Source organism: Rattus norvegicus, chromosome 12 (genome assembly GCF_021556685.1).
Source record: "Rattus norvegicus strain SHRSP/BbbUtx chromosome 12, alternate assembly SHRSP_T2T, whole genome shotgun sequence".
NCBI classification, from domain to species: Eukaryota; Metazoa; Chordata; class Mammalia; order Rodentia; family Muridae; genus Rattus; species Rattus norvegicus.
The window spans coordinates 51,384,677-51,400,069 of NC_141545.1; the positions used below are offsets into that span (position 1 = coordinate 51,384,677).

A 15,393-nucleotide genomic window follows, 5' to 3' on the forward strand; every position below is an offset into this window, starting at 1 on the left:
GGCGGAGTCAGTTGCACTGTGGGGTGCCTGAGGCAGGGTCAGTGCATTGTGGGGTGCCTGAGGCAGGGTCAGTGTATTGTGGGGTGCCTGAGGCAGGGTCAGTGCACTGTGGGGTGCCTGAGGCAGGGTCAGTGCATTGTGGGGTGCCTGAGGCGGGGTCAGCTGCACTGTGGGGTGCCTGAGGCGGGGTCAGCTGCACTGTGGGGTGCCTGAGGCAGGGTCAGTGCACTGTGGGGTGCCTGAGGCGGGGTCAGCTGCACTGTGGGGTGCCTGAGGCAGGGTCAATGCATTGTGGGGTGCCTGAGGCGGGGTCAGTGCATTGTGGGGTGCCTGAGGCGGGGTCAGCTGCACTGTGGGGTGCCTGAGGCGGGGTCAGCTGCACTGTGGGGTGCCTGAGGCGGGGTCAGCTGCACTGTGGGGTGCCTGAGGCGGGGTCAGCTGCACTGTGGGGTGCCTGAGGCAGGGTCAGTGCATTGTGGGGTGCCTGAGGCGGGGTCAGCTGCATTTCAAGGCCTCTCACAAAGCCCAGAGGTACCAAGAATGCCATTATTCTTTTCTTGGGCCTGATGTGTCAACTTGCCAGGGTTGAGAACACCTGGGAGACAGGCCACCGGACTGGACCTATCTATGAAGGAGTTTCTGGACCCGGTTAACTGAGTTAAGGCCTGAATGTGAGCGGCCATCCCACAGGTTGAGGTACTGGAGTGAGTGAAAAGGAGGGAGCAGTGTAAACATCATCTCCACTCCACTGGCTGGACCCTCAAACTGTGGTGAGAACAGACGCTTCCGTAAGCTTTATCTGTCAGGTATCCTCTCAGGGCAACGAGAGGGCCTAAGATACCTTTCACAACCAAAGGCCACGCCATGCCAAACTGCAAAACCTGAATTTAGAGATGGGCTCCGGACCTGGCCTAAGAGTTTCCACTCCCAGTAGGGCCAGACCCAAAGGGGATGGGGAGGGATTTCCTTCTCTGACATCACACCAAGGAACCACCTAAGGGTGATGTCCCCAGCAACCTTCATGGTGTCGGTGAAGGCCGGAGGAGCAGAATGCCTAGGAGCTCATGGTCAAACAAGGAGGCAGCAGGCAAATTGGAGAGCAAGAACAGGGATCACCTGGGAAGTCAGGGCAGGTACCAAGACAGGAGAGGCGGCCAAGACCAGGGATTGGGAACAAGACAGCCTGGGACCTCGTGAGCAGCAGCCTCTGTAGAGGACACAGTGGGGGCAGCCAGGCACAGCTGGGTCCCAAGGGAGGTCCAGGAGCCTACAGGACCAGTGTGAATCTCACAGAGGAATAACCGTGAGCAAAGGTTTAGCACAAAGAGGGGCTGGGGCCTTCCATGGCCTCTCCAGTGCCTGCAGGGGCCTCAGACCCCAGCAGCCCCAGTGCAGTGCTTGGGCACTTGCTTTGAGTGAAGGCTGGGAGCTGACTCCTTGCTGAACCACAGCTGGCAGTAGAGAGCAAGTTCAGTCATAGCGAAGGAGTGTGCTTACCCCAGCATCCTTACCAAGACCCAGGGTTCCCACAGGGTCCACTGGGGCAGGGTGGTGTTGTGAGTCTCCCCCTCCCAGGAGGGCTTTCCCCTGGACAGCCAGGCAGGCGCCACCCATCAGATGACCTTCTCAATACTCCACTTTCCATCCCCATCCCCCATTCTTCACTCCACCACTAAGCATGTTGTTTAGTCTCAGGCCTCAGTTTCCTCTGTAGGAATGAAAGGGCTTGGCCCCAGTTTTTAGTACTTTTTTTTGTCGCCCCAGACTTCATCCAGATACGTGCTGGGCGTGATGGCACATGCTTTTGGAAACAAAAGCAGGTGGATCTCTGTGAGTTAAGGCCGGGCAGATCCACATAGCAAGTTACAGGACAGCCAGGACTACATAGAGGAAACCCTGCCCCCACCAAAAAGGAGGAGAAGGAAGAGGAGGAGGAGCTGTGGCCACCACTCGCAGCTACCACAACCTACTATGTGCTTAAGCAGAGAAGTAAAGGTGACACAGGCATCATAGAATAGAGTTAAAAAAAAAAAAAGCGGTTACTGGGACAGAGGTCCCGAGGGTTAATAATCTACCCACTGAGCATTGTAGCCTATCTGACCAGAATAGCCTTCCACTCCCTCACTGTCTCTATCAGGGGCCAACTGGGGTTTCCTCTTCCTCCCCCAACCCTGGGGCAGGAAGGAGAGGACCTGGAAAACAGCCACATCAGCATCCCCCATAGCTACAAGAGGAGGGTCTGAACAGAACGGATGATCGATGTCACCCGGGGTTGAAGGAAGTGGGAGAAGGGAAGGGCTGTGCGTGTGTGGTGTGGTGTGGTGTGGTGTGGTGTGGTGTGGTGTGGTGTGGTGTGGTGTGTACACGGGGTGGGGAGCAGGGGCAGAGATACAGATGGGTAAAGAAATAGAAAGAGGTCAACTTTTGACGTCAGAGACACACACATGGAGGAGACAGGACAGGACGGGGTGAAGATGCTCATTCTGAGAAAGAAGGCTCTGGGTAGGCAGCCTGCGGGTTCCCACAGTTTTCTAAGGGAGCAGAGGGGATTGGAGAGGAGGAGTTATCGAAGACAGAACCTCCCAGGGCACAGAGCCCCTGGTGCCTGTGGTGGCTCAGGTTCCATGCTAAGGAGGGTTTTCTCATCACTGGCTACATCCAGATCCTTCTCCTCTCGGTTCTTTACTTATGAAGTAATTCAAGTCTTTTAAAAACTATTTCCTTCCTCTTGCTCAGTTCCTGATACTCTGAAACTGGGCGCAATCCAGCCTGGTACTTGAGGTTTGCCCGTGACTAAACTCAAACTGCCTCTGATTTGAAAGCACATGCCCTGACCCCTGACCCCACTCGGCCACCTGATGCTCCCACAGACAAAGCGGGTCCTGCACTGAGCTCCTGCAAACGCACCAGGCCACAGGCACCCTACCTACCTCAAATGGACAGAAGCAATTCTGGGCTCTGTGACAGCTCTTTGATCACCCAAGCCACCTCAAACCACACAATCTGCTTCGACCTGGCTCCTCCCTAGGGACTCTGGCCAGTACCCAGTATAAAGATGGAGCCCACAGCACTACCCATGATGGAGCTGACCTAAGGGGGATCTACATTGAGAGCTAAGTGCAGAAGGGACACAGACAAGATCACCATCACTAGGATAAGGAAACAAGAGCTGGTCAACTTTCCACAGACTGCTACAGGAGCACTGAGGTCCCGCACCGCTCTCCTGACTACTCCAGACCCTCTGACATCCCAAGAGACCGGCAGAGGCCTGACCAGGCACGGTTCGCTCATACATACCAGGCTTTTCCTACATACACAGCTGTGATAGGGTTTTATTAATAAAATAAGGCCAGTAGGAGAGGAACAAGTCTGTGCTTTGGGAAGATGACTGAGTAAAGTCAGGTTACTTAAACCTCCTGAAATGCTGACCACGTCACAGCAGATGCTTAGGGAGTAACTCGTGGGCAGGTAGCATATACACTGTGGATACAGGAAATCAGTCAAGTTCCAGTCCCCAGGGCAAATTTCCGTCACGCCGCTTACAACCTCCTGTTTCTAGAAATTTCCACTTAAGATTTCCAGCCCACCCATGACAGAGTAATTGAAAACTGGGGAAGAAAGCATGGCAGAACTCTTGTACTCCGTTGTGATGCACCAGCCAGAGACAAGAGGTGGCCAGTGAGCACGGTGTGGCCTAGTACAACTCCACCCCCAGAATGAGACATGGAGCAGGACCCACTGACTCTTGAGTCTAGGCCTTCACTGTTTCAAATGTGCTCTTTAGAAAGCAGCATGGCGGGGGGTGGTGGTGGGGGGGACGACACAGTAATGTTAAGCACCCAACTTCCCAGGTCCCTAGAACAAGGCGCCCTCGCTCCTTTTGGATCTGGTAGCAGCCTCTTCCTAGGGAGCTGCTGCGCTGTGCCTTCATGGCAGACACAGCTACTGAGTGTTCCCTGTCTTCTGGGCCCAACTGACTGTACACAACTGTACAGAGTTGCCTCTCTACAGGCCCCATGTATGCCGGCTGCCTCTACCGACAGCCCAAATCAAGCTCGTGTGGCCTCTGACCACTGACACGCTGCCAGCCTCGGAGCTTGGGAAACAGGAGGTATGTCACTATGGAGGACAGAGCCGGGAGAGAAAATGCCATCCCCACAGCCAGTGGTTCAGACTTATGCATCCCAGAACCTGCTGTTCACCTGCTGAGACGTAGCCTGGCTGGCCGTGGCTGGCCTCTGCTGGCTGGCCTCTGCTGTTTCGTACTGGCTTAGGCCAAACCTGAACCCGTTGAGTAGGTTCTTTGTGACTTGGGGATTGTGGGATGGTCCACAGGCCTCTGTGGAGCATGTGAGGGCAGCAGAGACAGGATGCACTTGAAGAACGTTGAGGAACATAGCATAGATTTAAAAGGTGCTAAGCAACAGGGATGGGTTTAAAACACAAGGAAGACCCTTGGCCTCCTTCAAAACCCTGACGCCTTTCTACACCAGGCCAGATTCCTAGGGCCAGTCCTGAGTACAGCATTGAGGCCAGGTGGGGATTATAGGAATCGGGGGCAGCCAAGACACCTGATGGAGCCTCGAACTTAGTTTGGAACTGTCGGTTTCCTCCACAAAAGTCTGAATGTCAGTTCAATGAAAACTAGAAAAACACTCAGGCTCAGTGACACAGACCTGTTGCCCTACCTCCTTGGCGGCTGAAACAGGGAGGTTGAAAGTTCAAAGCCAGCCTGGGCTATACAGAGAGAGTTCTAGGTCAGCCAGGGCAACTTCGTAAGACCTCATCTCAAAACAAACTTGGACATGTTGACTTCCTCTGTAGTCCAATGGGAGAGTGCCTGGCCGGCATACAAAGGATCCTAGGTTCAATTCCCCTAACTACAAAGCCAAATGGCCATCCTAGAAAAGCCACATTGCCAGGGAGCCAAACAAAAACCGCAGGCAGTGAACCCTCCTTCAGCAGGAAGAACAGGCCCAGAGGGGAAGTGCCTTGCCCAATATCACAACTGTCCGGAGGGAGCTGGGGCTTCAGGCCTGCCTCCAGGACTTCCCAAGGCGAGAGCCCTGTGTCTGTCCACCCTGCTACCGAGGAGGAAGTGAGACACACAGATACAAACGTGCGCACGAGTGGCTAATACTTGTAACCGCTGAGCCCATGGGCTCACGGGCCAGGCCTTACAAAGGGAAACGAGACAGGAAGGTTGGTAAACTAGGAGGACAGCCTTGGCCTCAAATCCAACCTGGCAGCTGGATGACCCTGCAGACCCTACAGTAGCAACCGCTGGGGCCTCTCTGTGATCCGTGCCTCCACTGCCGGGAGAACCAGGTTAAGGGCTGTAAGCATCTAGGCCAATGGCTGGCACTCAGCAGGCCCTGTAGGTTCAGCCAGGTTTGTAATCACTGAGGTTTGCAAAGGGCAGACTCTGGACTGTTTATGACATCATCCCCCTCCTATCCCCAGGAGGTAGCAGCCACTTGTACTCTGCTCTGCAGACTCAGCCCGGGGGTAGCGAGCAGCAATAGCTGCAGGCCTGGCTTCCAAATGGGGCGGTGATACTAATGTAGGTGGTGCCAGCTCTCTGACCTTGCCGTCTTTCTGCCACAATACAGCCTAGGTCAAGAGCCCGGCAAATGTGAGTACCCCCTTGGCAGCTGGGCCACCGGCTGCCATCTCCCCGGCAGTAATGCCCCCTCCCCCATCCTCCACCATGATTTCTGGGGCTTGGCCCAGCCCTCCAGCTATTTCAAATGACTCATGCCCACAATTCCTCCTCAGCCCGAAGCTTGGGATGGGGAAGAAGGCATCCCAGACCTCTGTGGTATGTCTGCCGCTGGGCCGGTTATGGTCCACTGTGGCACAGCGCCTCACGGGCAGCAAGACATGGGTGGTACGGGGCATGTACAGACTTCTGCTCAGGGGAACTTCTGCGAGGTCACTTAGCAAGTCAAAGTCACCCAAATCATACCTGAGCTTTCAAAAAGATACACTGTGAAGCCACACGACCCACAGTCTACAAATATACCCACAATGTATTGGAGGCTTTCTGGAGCTCAAGATACCACCATATTGAGCTCTGAGGATGTATGCCATTCTCCGGCAGGGACACAAGGCCCTTTCTTTCTAGACTGCTTTCTTCACCAAGGAACTTGTGATGGTAGAGTTACACCCAGTGCCTGGGGCTCTGTTCCCTTCCCCTGCTTCTATCACCAGCCATGGCCAGGAGCTGGGGACATGCAGGAGCTGGGGATGGAGACCTGCAGGGCAATGCTGTTTTAAACCCTGCAACAGACAGCAGCTACCAGAAGACTGGACTGACATTCAGAAATCAGACTCCCTTCAAGAATGTAGCTCAAGGCTATGGAAATAGTTCACTGGGTAGGAGATCATGCTAGGCTAGCCTGTTGACCAGAGACTGGATCTCCAGCATATCTGGAAAAAGCTGGGTGTGGTGGTACATAGCTTTGGTTCCAGCAGTTAAGAGGCAGGTGGAATCTGTCAGATCCGGGCCAGCCTAGGCTATACAGTATGACCTTGTTTCAAATAAATACAGAGAGAGAGAGAGAGAGAGAGAGAGAGAGAGAGAAAGGAAGAAAGGAATGCAGGTAGGCAGGAGGCTTGGGCTCAGCAGCATGTGCCTGCAATCCCAGAGTTGGACTTTTATAATATATAAATCAGGGGAGTCCCAGAGGCTGGCCACTCTAGGCAAAATGGCACATTCGAGGTAAAGTGAGAGAGTGTGCCTCAAAACACAAGACTGAGATCAACAGAAACGATAGAGAAAGACATCCTCCACCAACCGCTGGCCTCCCCAGACCCTACATGTGCGCAGACACACACCACCCACAATAACTCTATAAGGAATGCAGCTCTATTGGTTGCATGCTTTCCTAGCATGCTGGAAGCCATGGCTTCCACCCCGGCACTGAATACAGATGGTGTCATGATGCACACCTGTATAGCATTCAGGAAGTGGAGGCAGGAGGATGAGAAGTTAAAGGTCATCTTCAGTTCCATGGTGAAGGCCAGCCCGAGGCCCAGGAGACCGTCTCAATACACACATGCTTGAGCGTGTGTGCGTGTGTGCGCACACACACGCGCACACACACAGTCTACCTCCCGTTCTGTGGGAAGAACCCTGTCTCTTTGGTAACCTCACCCAGCACAGGAAGAGGGTGGGCAGGTCCAGGCCCCAACACCAGTAGGTACTGAGGCTGTCAACCACAATCTCCTCACCACTGCTCCTTCCTTACTCGCAGGTCCCAGGAACCGCCCAGGTGACATGCAGGGTACCCCTCGGTGCATTAGTGAACTAGGAAATCATTTAAGACAAATGCACTGAAGCTTCAGAAGAGGCTAAACATATTCAGGATTATGGGAACCCTCAAGCCAGGCAGGTGGCACGAGCCTCTAATTCCAGCACTCCAGAGCTGAAACCGGAGAGTCTGGAGTTCAAGGTCAGCTTGGACTCCACAAGACCTGGTCACAAACATCATCATAACCGTCACATACCACAGGCAGTGAAGTGGTGAGGCACTTTGGGAGTTTGGCAGCTCCTCCATAGGTTAAGCATGAATGGGATCCTATAGCCCAAGGACCCCAGTCCTGGGTTAAGTATTTAGGCAGAACTAAAAAGATACATATGCCAAGAAATAAGGTGTGTGTTATTCCCAGCAGCGGTACTGATCACAGCCATAAAGAACATCAACCCACTGTACATCTACAAGGCCAATGGAACACGAACATGAACACACACACACTCACACACACACACACACACACACACAAACACGCATGCACATACACACAAACACACACGGTATATCCACACTAGGAAATACTATACACGTGAGAAACCATGCACAGAACTATCCAGAGCAGAGAAATTCATAGACAGACAGTAGGTGTAGATGAAGGTGAGGTTTGGGAGTTGAGGGTTAATGACTGCTGCTTTGAGGGGCGGGGTGGGGGGGGATGTACAAATGTTCTAAAAGTAGACAATGGGGATCAGTGCATAATATGAGCGCCCTAAAGCCCACCAACCTAAAGTTTGCTTCCAATGGGTGAGTAGTATGGTTAGTAGATCAGACCTTCAGAAAAACTGTTACAAAATCCTTTGATACGTTTTTCAAAACAAACAAACAAAAAACAAGATGTGGTAAATGGATAAGCCCGAGCGGGCACAGCAGCTCACGAATAACTTAACAGCTTCTTTAGGGTAACGAAACAAACCCAGTTCTGCATGCCCGGAAACAGGCTGGAGAAAGGGCATGTCCCCAATACTAAACCGGAGCCTCCCAGCCCGGTCTGCCCCAATGCAGAAGCTGGGCCTAACTAACCTTTGGGCAACCCTGCTAGGATGAAAGAAAAAAAGGGGTGGGGAGGGCGAGGAATAGTGTGGACACCGGGAGAAGGGGGAACCGGGGCAGCCACTTCTGGGGTGGGGGTGAGGGCCACACGCGCGCGCGCCCGCGCACGGAGCCCCGCGGGAGAGTTTCTGCTCCGTCCTGTCTGCGAGTCCTAGCGGCCCGGCACGTGACCGCCCAGGCCTCAGTTTCCCCACGTGTGAAAGCAGGAAGCTGGCAAATGGGGCAGAGCGAGAGGTCTGAGCGTTCTAAGAACCACCGTGGGCCGCGACCTCCGCAAGTTAACTTCCCCGCGGCGCCGCGCGGGTGGGGCTCCAGGCCACGCTCGTCCTCCCGCGGCGGTCAGGCCTGTCTGCACCGCCCACCGTCCCCAACGCGCCACGCAGCCCCGACCCGGTACTGGCCGAGGCCGCCGCCACCTACCGTGCCCGAATCCGCGCCCGCGCAGACTCCGGCTCCCTGCCGGCCGCCAGGGAGGCGCCGCGAGGGGCGGGGCCGCGTGTCATGACGCAAGGGGCGGAGCCACTTGTGATTACGCCCCTGTGGCCTATCACTTGACCACGCCCCCTACAGCCTATCGCTGAGTCGCTCCGGAGGACTCCAGGCTTGCCCGGAGGCCTGGGGGCGGGACCTAGATAGGCCCTGCCCACACGCACAGTCTCGGCCACACCCCTTCCCATAGCTTTCCCTCTACCTAGGGGAGGGCCACGCGCCATGACGCAAGGGGTGTGGCCAAGAGACCCCGCCCCTCCCCACGTTGTCCCGCCCTCGTCCCCTCTCCAGGGGCGGAGCTCCTGCCGTTACGGGCTTGCAGCTCTGACTCCTTTTAACTATGCAGGGCGTTCCTCCTCTGACCGGCGCCCACCGGGGTGCAGCAACCAGGCTGGCGTTTAGACGCGGGGCGGGCTGGCCATTTCTCAGCGCAGGGGTGTGCACTGTGAGTACAGAACTGCGCCCCAGAGAGGTGCCAGCCCAAGGTGTGCAGAGCAAAAGAGAGGATGCAGGCTAGCCTCTCACTGCATCCCCTATATCCTCTGTTTACATCGTTGTGTGTGTGTGTGTGTGTGTGTGTGTGTGTGTGTGTGTGTGTGTGTTACTAGTTTAAAATACATTTCTGGGGCGGGAGAGATGGCTTGTTTGGTAAAGATGCTTGCAATCCCTGAAACCAACCTAGAGATGGGAGAGGAGAACCGACTCCACAAAGTTTTATCTCCACAACTTTGGCACACACACAAGTAATAAAAATAAATAAATATTTAAAATAAAAAATCCTGGGGTTTGCGAGATGGCTTAGTGGGTAACGGCGCCTGCCTCCGAGTCTGCCGACCTGAGTTCGATAGGTGACCCGGATCATGCAAGGACCCTCCCTCCCCCAAACAAGTTGCTGTTTGACCTCACAGGGTGCTGTGAAACAGTATCCACAATATCTGTACAAAAATACAATGTAACACATTTTTATACTTGTTAAAACTAACACAAATGGGGGCTGGGGATTTGGCTCAGTGGTAGAGCGCTTACCTAGGAAGCGCAAGGCCTGGGTTCGGTCCCCAGCTCCGAAAAAAAGAACCAAAAAAAAAAAAAAAAAAAAAAAAACCTAACACAAATGTCTGACAAATGTCATACAAGGCAAAGCATACAGATTTGTGTTTGTCATTCATTTATGGGTTCCATAAAACTGCCTGCCCGTGGGAGAATCTGGGCTGACAAAGTCCCAGCCTTGGTGAAGCCAGTTACCAAGAATGAAACCACACTGCATACCATTTACTGAGTGTATATTTGAGACTTAGTGTGACTAACGACACAGCGCTGGGAGTTTTATACTATTTATGGGTGAAGAAAGATCAAAGAAAGAGGTCTGACTGAAGGGGACTTCTGCTCAGCTGAGAGCTCTCTCTGGGCTTTATGATTCCAGAAGTAAGCTGGATTCCCTCAACAAGCCTTCACAGCAGTGTCTGGAACTGGCCAGGCAGAAGCAGGAGCCAAAGCTAGTCCAGGGAGAAAAAATGGAGCGCTTACCTCATGACCCGAAGTACAGGCAGGGTGATGTGTGTGACTAGTCATGAAAAGTACATTAGCCACGGTAGAGACTAGGGCAGCCAGAGCAGAATCCAGTAAGGAGGAGGTCAGCCTGGGGCCTGTGTGAAGACAGGTAGGCAGGATGTGGTGGAAGGGGAGGATGCAGCCTGGCTTCTGTGCACCGTGGAAAGGCGTCTCCACAATGTTCTGTTGAAATGGAGATAGGGAACGTGTTCATCAAGGAAGGATGTGGCTGGCTGGGTTTCTGTAGAGACCTCTCTGAGTGCTCTTGGGGAGAAACAAGCAGGGCAAGGGCTTTGGCTCATTCCAGGGTAGTTAAGCATCCCAGGGCAGGCAAAGGATGCAGAAGAAGGATTCTGCTTCCAGAGATGCTAGGAAGACAGGAGAGGCAGGTACTAGTGGATGACTAGTGTGGGCAGTCTCTCAGTCACCCAGTTTAGCAAACATTTGCAGATCTTAAGCTGACTGTTACCTCCTGGAGCAATAGGAACACCATCCCCCTTGTGGATCAGCCTGGGAATCTAATGTGACTTTGAAGGCAGGTGGGTGAACAAGCCATCCCTGTCCCTGGGCTGGGACCTCCCAGGGCTGGGCATCTCCTTTATCTGTTCTCCGACCTGCTTCCTTAGACAGGCTCACAAAGCATGGCACCTAGGGAGTTTCCAGAGGATGTTTGTCAAAAGCACGGGATAGAGATGTAGCATCAAGCACACTGCTCTAAACCCTTCCTAGCACTGACCCTTCACATCCTGGGCTATGGCGATGCTATATATCAATAGCTTTGCCTTCTTCAGGCTCTTGCTGTACCTGGAGCTGTTCAGAAGAGCTGGGGCTGGGGATGTATCTGAGTGGTAGAGCCAGATGAACAACAGTCTCAGAACCCTAGAGTCCATCCCCAGAAGCACCAGGTTTTGCTTTGTGTTTTGTTTTGTTTTGTTTGTTTTTAATAATTTCTATTGCTTGCTCATTCTTTCCAATAGCCTTCCGAGGTTTCTTATCATCACACCCATTCTACAGATGAGGAAACAGAGCCTCGGTCAGGAAATGTGGTTTGAGAACTACAGCTGCCTGTTAGTTCTAATGTAAATAAACTCAGGTCTCTCACCCTTCCAGTACTCTGGCAGCAGCAGGCAGCTAGGCTCATTCTCTGTCAAGAAGCTTGTGTGGTAACTGTTTCTTTCTGGATGGTCAGGCTTCAGGAAACATCCTTTGATCTTTGACCCAGATGACTGGTTGCCATGGCATCATGGCTCCAAACAAGGTGGTCGTCTCTGCTCTGGTGTGTGTGTGTGTGTGTGTGTGTGTGTGTGTGTGTGTGTGTGTGTCCAGAGCAACCCTAAGTGTTATGTTCCGGAATTCTAGTGACCTCCTTTGAGACAAGATATCTCATTGGCCAGAAGTTCACCAGCTAGGCTGGACTGGCTGGGCCAGGAGCCCCAGGGAATCTTCCCATCTCTGACTCCCAGTGCTGGGGTTACCAGCACAACCTACCACACCCCACATTTTCACATGGGTTCTGGGCATTGAACTCAAGTTTGCATGTTTCAGTGCAAGTGCTTTGTTGACTGGTCTGCCTCCCCAACCCTTTCATTTTTTTTTAAACAGTCTCACTATGTAGCACAGGTTGATCTTGAACTTGTGACCTCTGCCTCTGCTTCCCAAGAGCTGGGATTAGGCAGGCACCCTCATTGCCATCCTTAGATGCTCACCTCTTCCGAGCCCCTCTGGACACCCCGGAACCATGTCTTCTCCCTTGAACTCAGTTGCCACATGCCCTGATGCTGACTGGGTTGTGGTCGGTGACCCTGAGCACTTCTGGGGATAATCCTTTCTATGCTGCACACAGGCAAGCAACCCATGTATTCAAGACTGAAAGATGTGGGTTACCCCTGTCACCGTGGAAAATAGTGCTCCTCCAGAGAGAGACTTTGTCTTCCCAAATACTTGGATCGAAGATTCAAGATCTTGGATCTACTAAGGGGATGGGGGCTCAGACCAGTGTAGGGTGCAGGACTGCAGGCTCCTGGCGAAGCTTCCAGAAAGGTGACTGTGACTAGCCCCTGCTTTCCATCAGTGTCACCTCTGAATCATGTTTTGAGTTGTGGTTGAAACTGGGTTTCTGTTTCAAAACAACACATGGTGGTTTCTCATGCTGATGCTCTGAAGTTCTTCCCCAGGTGGTCAGAACCCCACATTTCCAGAGCAGGCTGGAGTCAGGACCCAGGGCAGAGCTGACAAGTTCAGCCTGTCGGCTCACCCTGTAGGCTCATCCTGTCTGCTCACCCTGGCCGCCCCCGAGTGAGTTTTCTTTCCCTCTGCACTGTTTATTTTGCTTAGAGTCTTTTGTGTGCTTTGTTTTTCTTACAGATTGTCTTATGTGCTCATAAATTTGCTAGCCAAACAATAAATAAATAAAAAAAGTACTGACTGTTAATCCCTCCTGGGTTTTTGTGTTTGTTTGGGCAAGTATATGTATCTAATCTTGAGGAGGCTAATTTGCCCATTTTTTTTCACCTGTCAGCACCCTGGAGAAAATACTGGTATCACTGAGCTGAGAGCAACTAGGAAGGAGTTTGAAAATCAATCAAGCTGCTGAATACCAATTCTTTCTCTGACTTTCTCACTCTCTCCCCCTCTCCATCCCCCTCCTCCCCTCCCTCTCTTTCTCTCTCCAGGGTCTCATATGGCCCAGGCTGACTCCAGCTTCCTATATAGCAGAAGATAACCTTGAATATATGATCCTCCTGCCTCCACGTCCCAATGGTTGTGATTATAGGCATGTGGTACCACACCCAGTATTTTCTGGCGGGGTGGGGGTGGGGGGGATCAAACCCAAGGATGCTAGGCAGGCATTAACCAACCGAGCTGCATCTCTCTGACCTGTTTGTCTTTTTCTAGGACTCATCAGATTGACACAAATAAAAACAACCACAGTGTAAATAATATCAAAACTATCTTTTTAACAAGTGCTGATAAAACTCAGAGCAACTGGCAAACTGTTCAGTCGATTCAATGGAATTCATCTTTCTCCTTCGGGCAGTGTGGTCCATCCGGCTATCAGCAGGTCCTTAGAGCTAAGAGAGTTAAGTGCTTATGGCTCATGACTGTAGGGCTCTGCTCGAGACAGCATGTCTTTAATCTCTCCACTCAGGAGGTAGATGCAGGAGGATCAAAAGTTTAAAATTATCCTTGGCTACACAATAGATGCAAGGCCAGCCTGGACTATAATATCAAAAGGGATACAGACGAAAAGATCTTCACTTGCACACCGTAGGAGATCGGGGTGGAGAAAATGGGAGGAAGAGGAAGACAGAATTAATGGTAGGAGTTCGCCAGCTCAGGGTGGGGAATCTCTCGGAGGCTTGCCTTTAGAATCAGTCCTGGAAGACTGGCGATGCATTGCCAAGAACCTTATCTTCAGAATATTGTGTTTGGAAGGACAATCAGCCTACTGATTGAGAGTTGGGGAGTAAGACCCGGAAGGAAGCCATTTACAGGATACCTCCTAGGGCTCAACAGAAGCACAGACCAGCCCCACAATCCTGATCCACAAACAAGCCTTTTTTTTTTTTTTTTGTTCTTTTTTTCGGAGCTGGGGACCGAACCCAGGGCCTTGCGCTTCCTAGGCAAGCACTCTACCACTGAGCTAAATCCCCAACCCCAAAACAAGCCTTCTTGATGGAGATGCTAGCCACTTTGTCGGATAGGAGAGTTGAATCACGGTAGAGGGAGAGGCAGGATGCCGGGGGGCATAGCGCTAGACCCAAGGAAGGCTAGGTAACATGGCACCTCTGCCTTGGAGCCCTAGAAAGCCCAGATGAGGTGTTAAAAGACCCCACCTTCCTTATCATCTCATCTTCTGCCGGCTCAGCCTCTAACCTGTCCCCACTTCTGCCCACACAACCGCCAAGCCACTGCCCCCATCCCAGGATGCTTTGCTGCATCTACCACAATCTCCCTGCGCCCCCGCCCGTACTCGGGGCACTACAAAGCTGCCAGGCGCAGCTGTGCGAGCTGGCCACCGCACAGGGTGCTGCTTCCACATGCAGACAGCACAGCTCTCCGCCAGCAGTTTCAAGCAGGTGACGGGAAGATACACTTGTTTTCTTTTAATCATCGATATCTTGGTGCCATCTGGGCCCGCAGGACTCTGCTGTTTGCTTTGCCTAGAATATAGCTTCCCCGTGCTTCACGCTTCACCAGGCAGGCTCTGGCTCCATGACTCGAGCCTCTTCTCCTGGAAGATATCCATAGCAACACCCTTCTCACTACAAGCGTCCGGCTAACGTCAGTCAGTCAATGCTAACTACAGATAGGCGAGTCAATAACGCCTGGTAGAGATTTCCGGAACACCGGGTTCTACGTGGACACATGGGCTGAATCGTTTGCTCAAAAGTAACATTCCTTTCGATCTTCATTGTTTAAAACAGGAACATGAAAAAAAACTATCTCAGCTGGTCTGTGCTTTTCTCCAACACTCGCTAATGACCCCATTGAGTCACATCTTGAGCAGGCAAGCTGGAGTCAGGGGAGCAGACGTGCCGCTGACACTTAATAGGCAGTCTTCTCTAAATTGTATTTGATCTCTTTGTGTGTGACTACTTTCTGTCTACAGTACACGAGGCTGAGTTTCTGCTTTCCTGGAGAGCTATAACAGAGTTTTATTTACAAACCAACGAGTCTATTTAAAGTGCCGAATGCAAATGCCACACCCAGACTACAGGCAAGCGGAGCAGAAAGTCATCTGGGTGCTGCTGAGAGGGCGAGAGTCTGATGTGCAGACTCCGAAGCCAGAAAGCCTGGATTTGGGTGTGGATGCTCATTGCGTGATGTTGGGCAAGTCTGTTCCCGTCTCTGGGCCCTGGTATTCTTCCCATGTTCAACTGGAAGGGTCCTAGTACTAATCTGAAAGCTATAGCGAAATGTGTGTAAATATTCTTGCGGCCGGGTACAGAGGCACATACCTGCAATCTCAGCACTCAACAGGCTG

General features: G+C 52.5%; 1 protein-coding gene across 7 annotated transcripts in view; it reads right to left on the bottom strand.

Annotated features, from left to right (window-relative positions):
• Tpst2 (tyrosylprotein sulfotransferase 2) overlaps positions 1-11,309 on the bottom strand; it is a 42,938-nt gene extending 31,629 nt beyond the window's left edge. For 3 of the 7 annotated variants that reach the window (XR_015633941.1, XR_015633940.1, XM_087578127.1), the window contains exon 1: positions 8,790-8,816. Coding sequence is in view for 2 of the 7 variants with exons in the window: in XM_087578130.1 (XP_087434256.1) it covers positions 10,383-10,387 (5 nt within the window). In the remaining 5 variants the exon portion in view is untranslated. Of the gene's footprint in view, positions 1-8,789; positions 8,842-10,382; positions 11,018-11,210 lie in introns of those variants that run through there. The other 4 variants (XM_087578130.1, XR_015633942.1, NM_001008508.3 and 1 more) reach the window with 4 other exon arrangements.
• Positions 11,310-15,393: the final 4,084 nt, after the last annotated feature.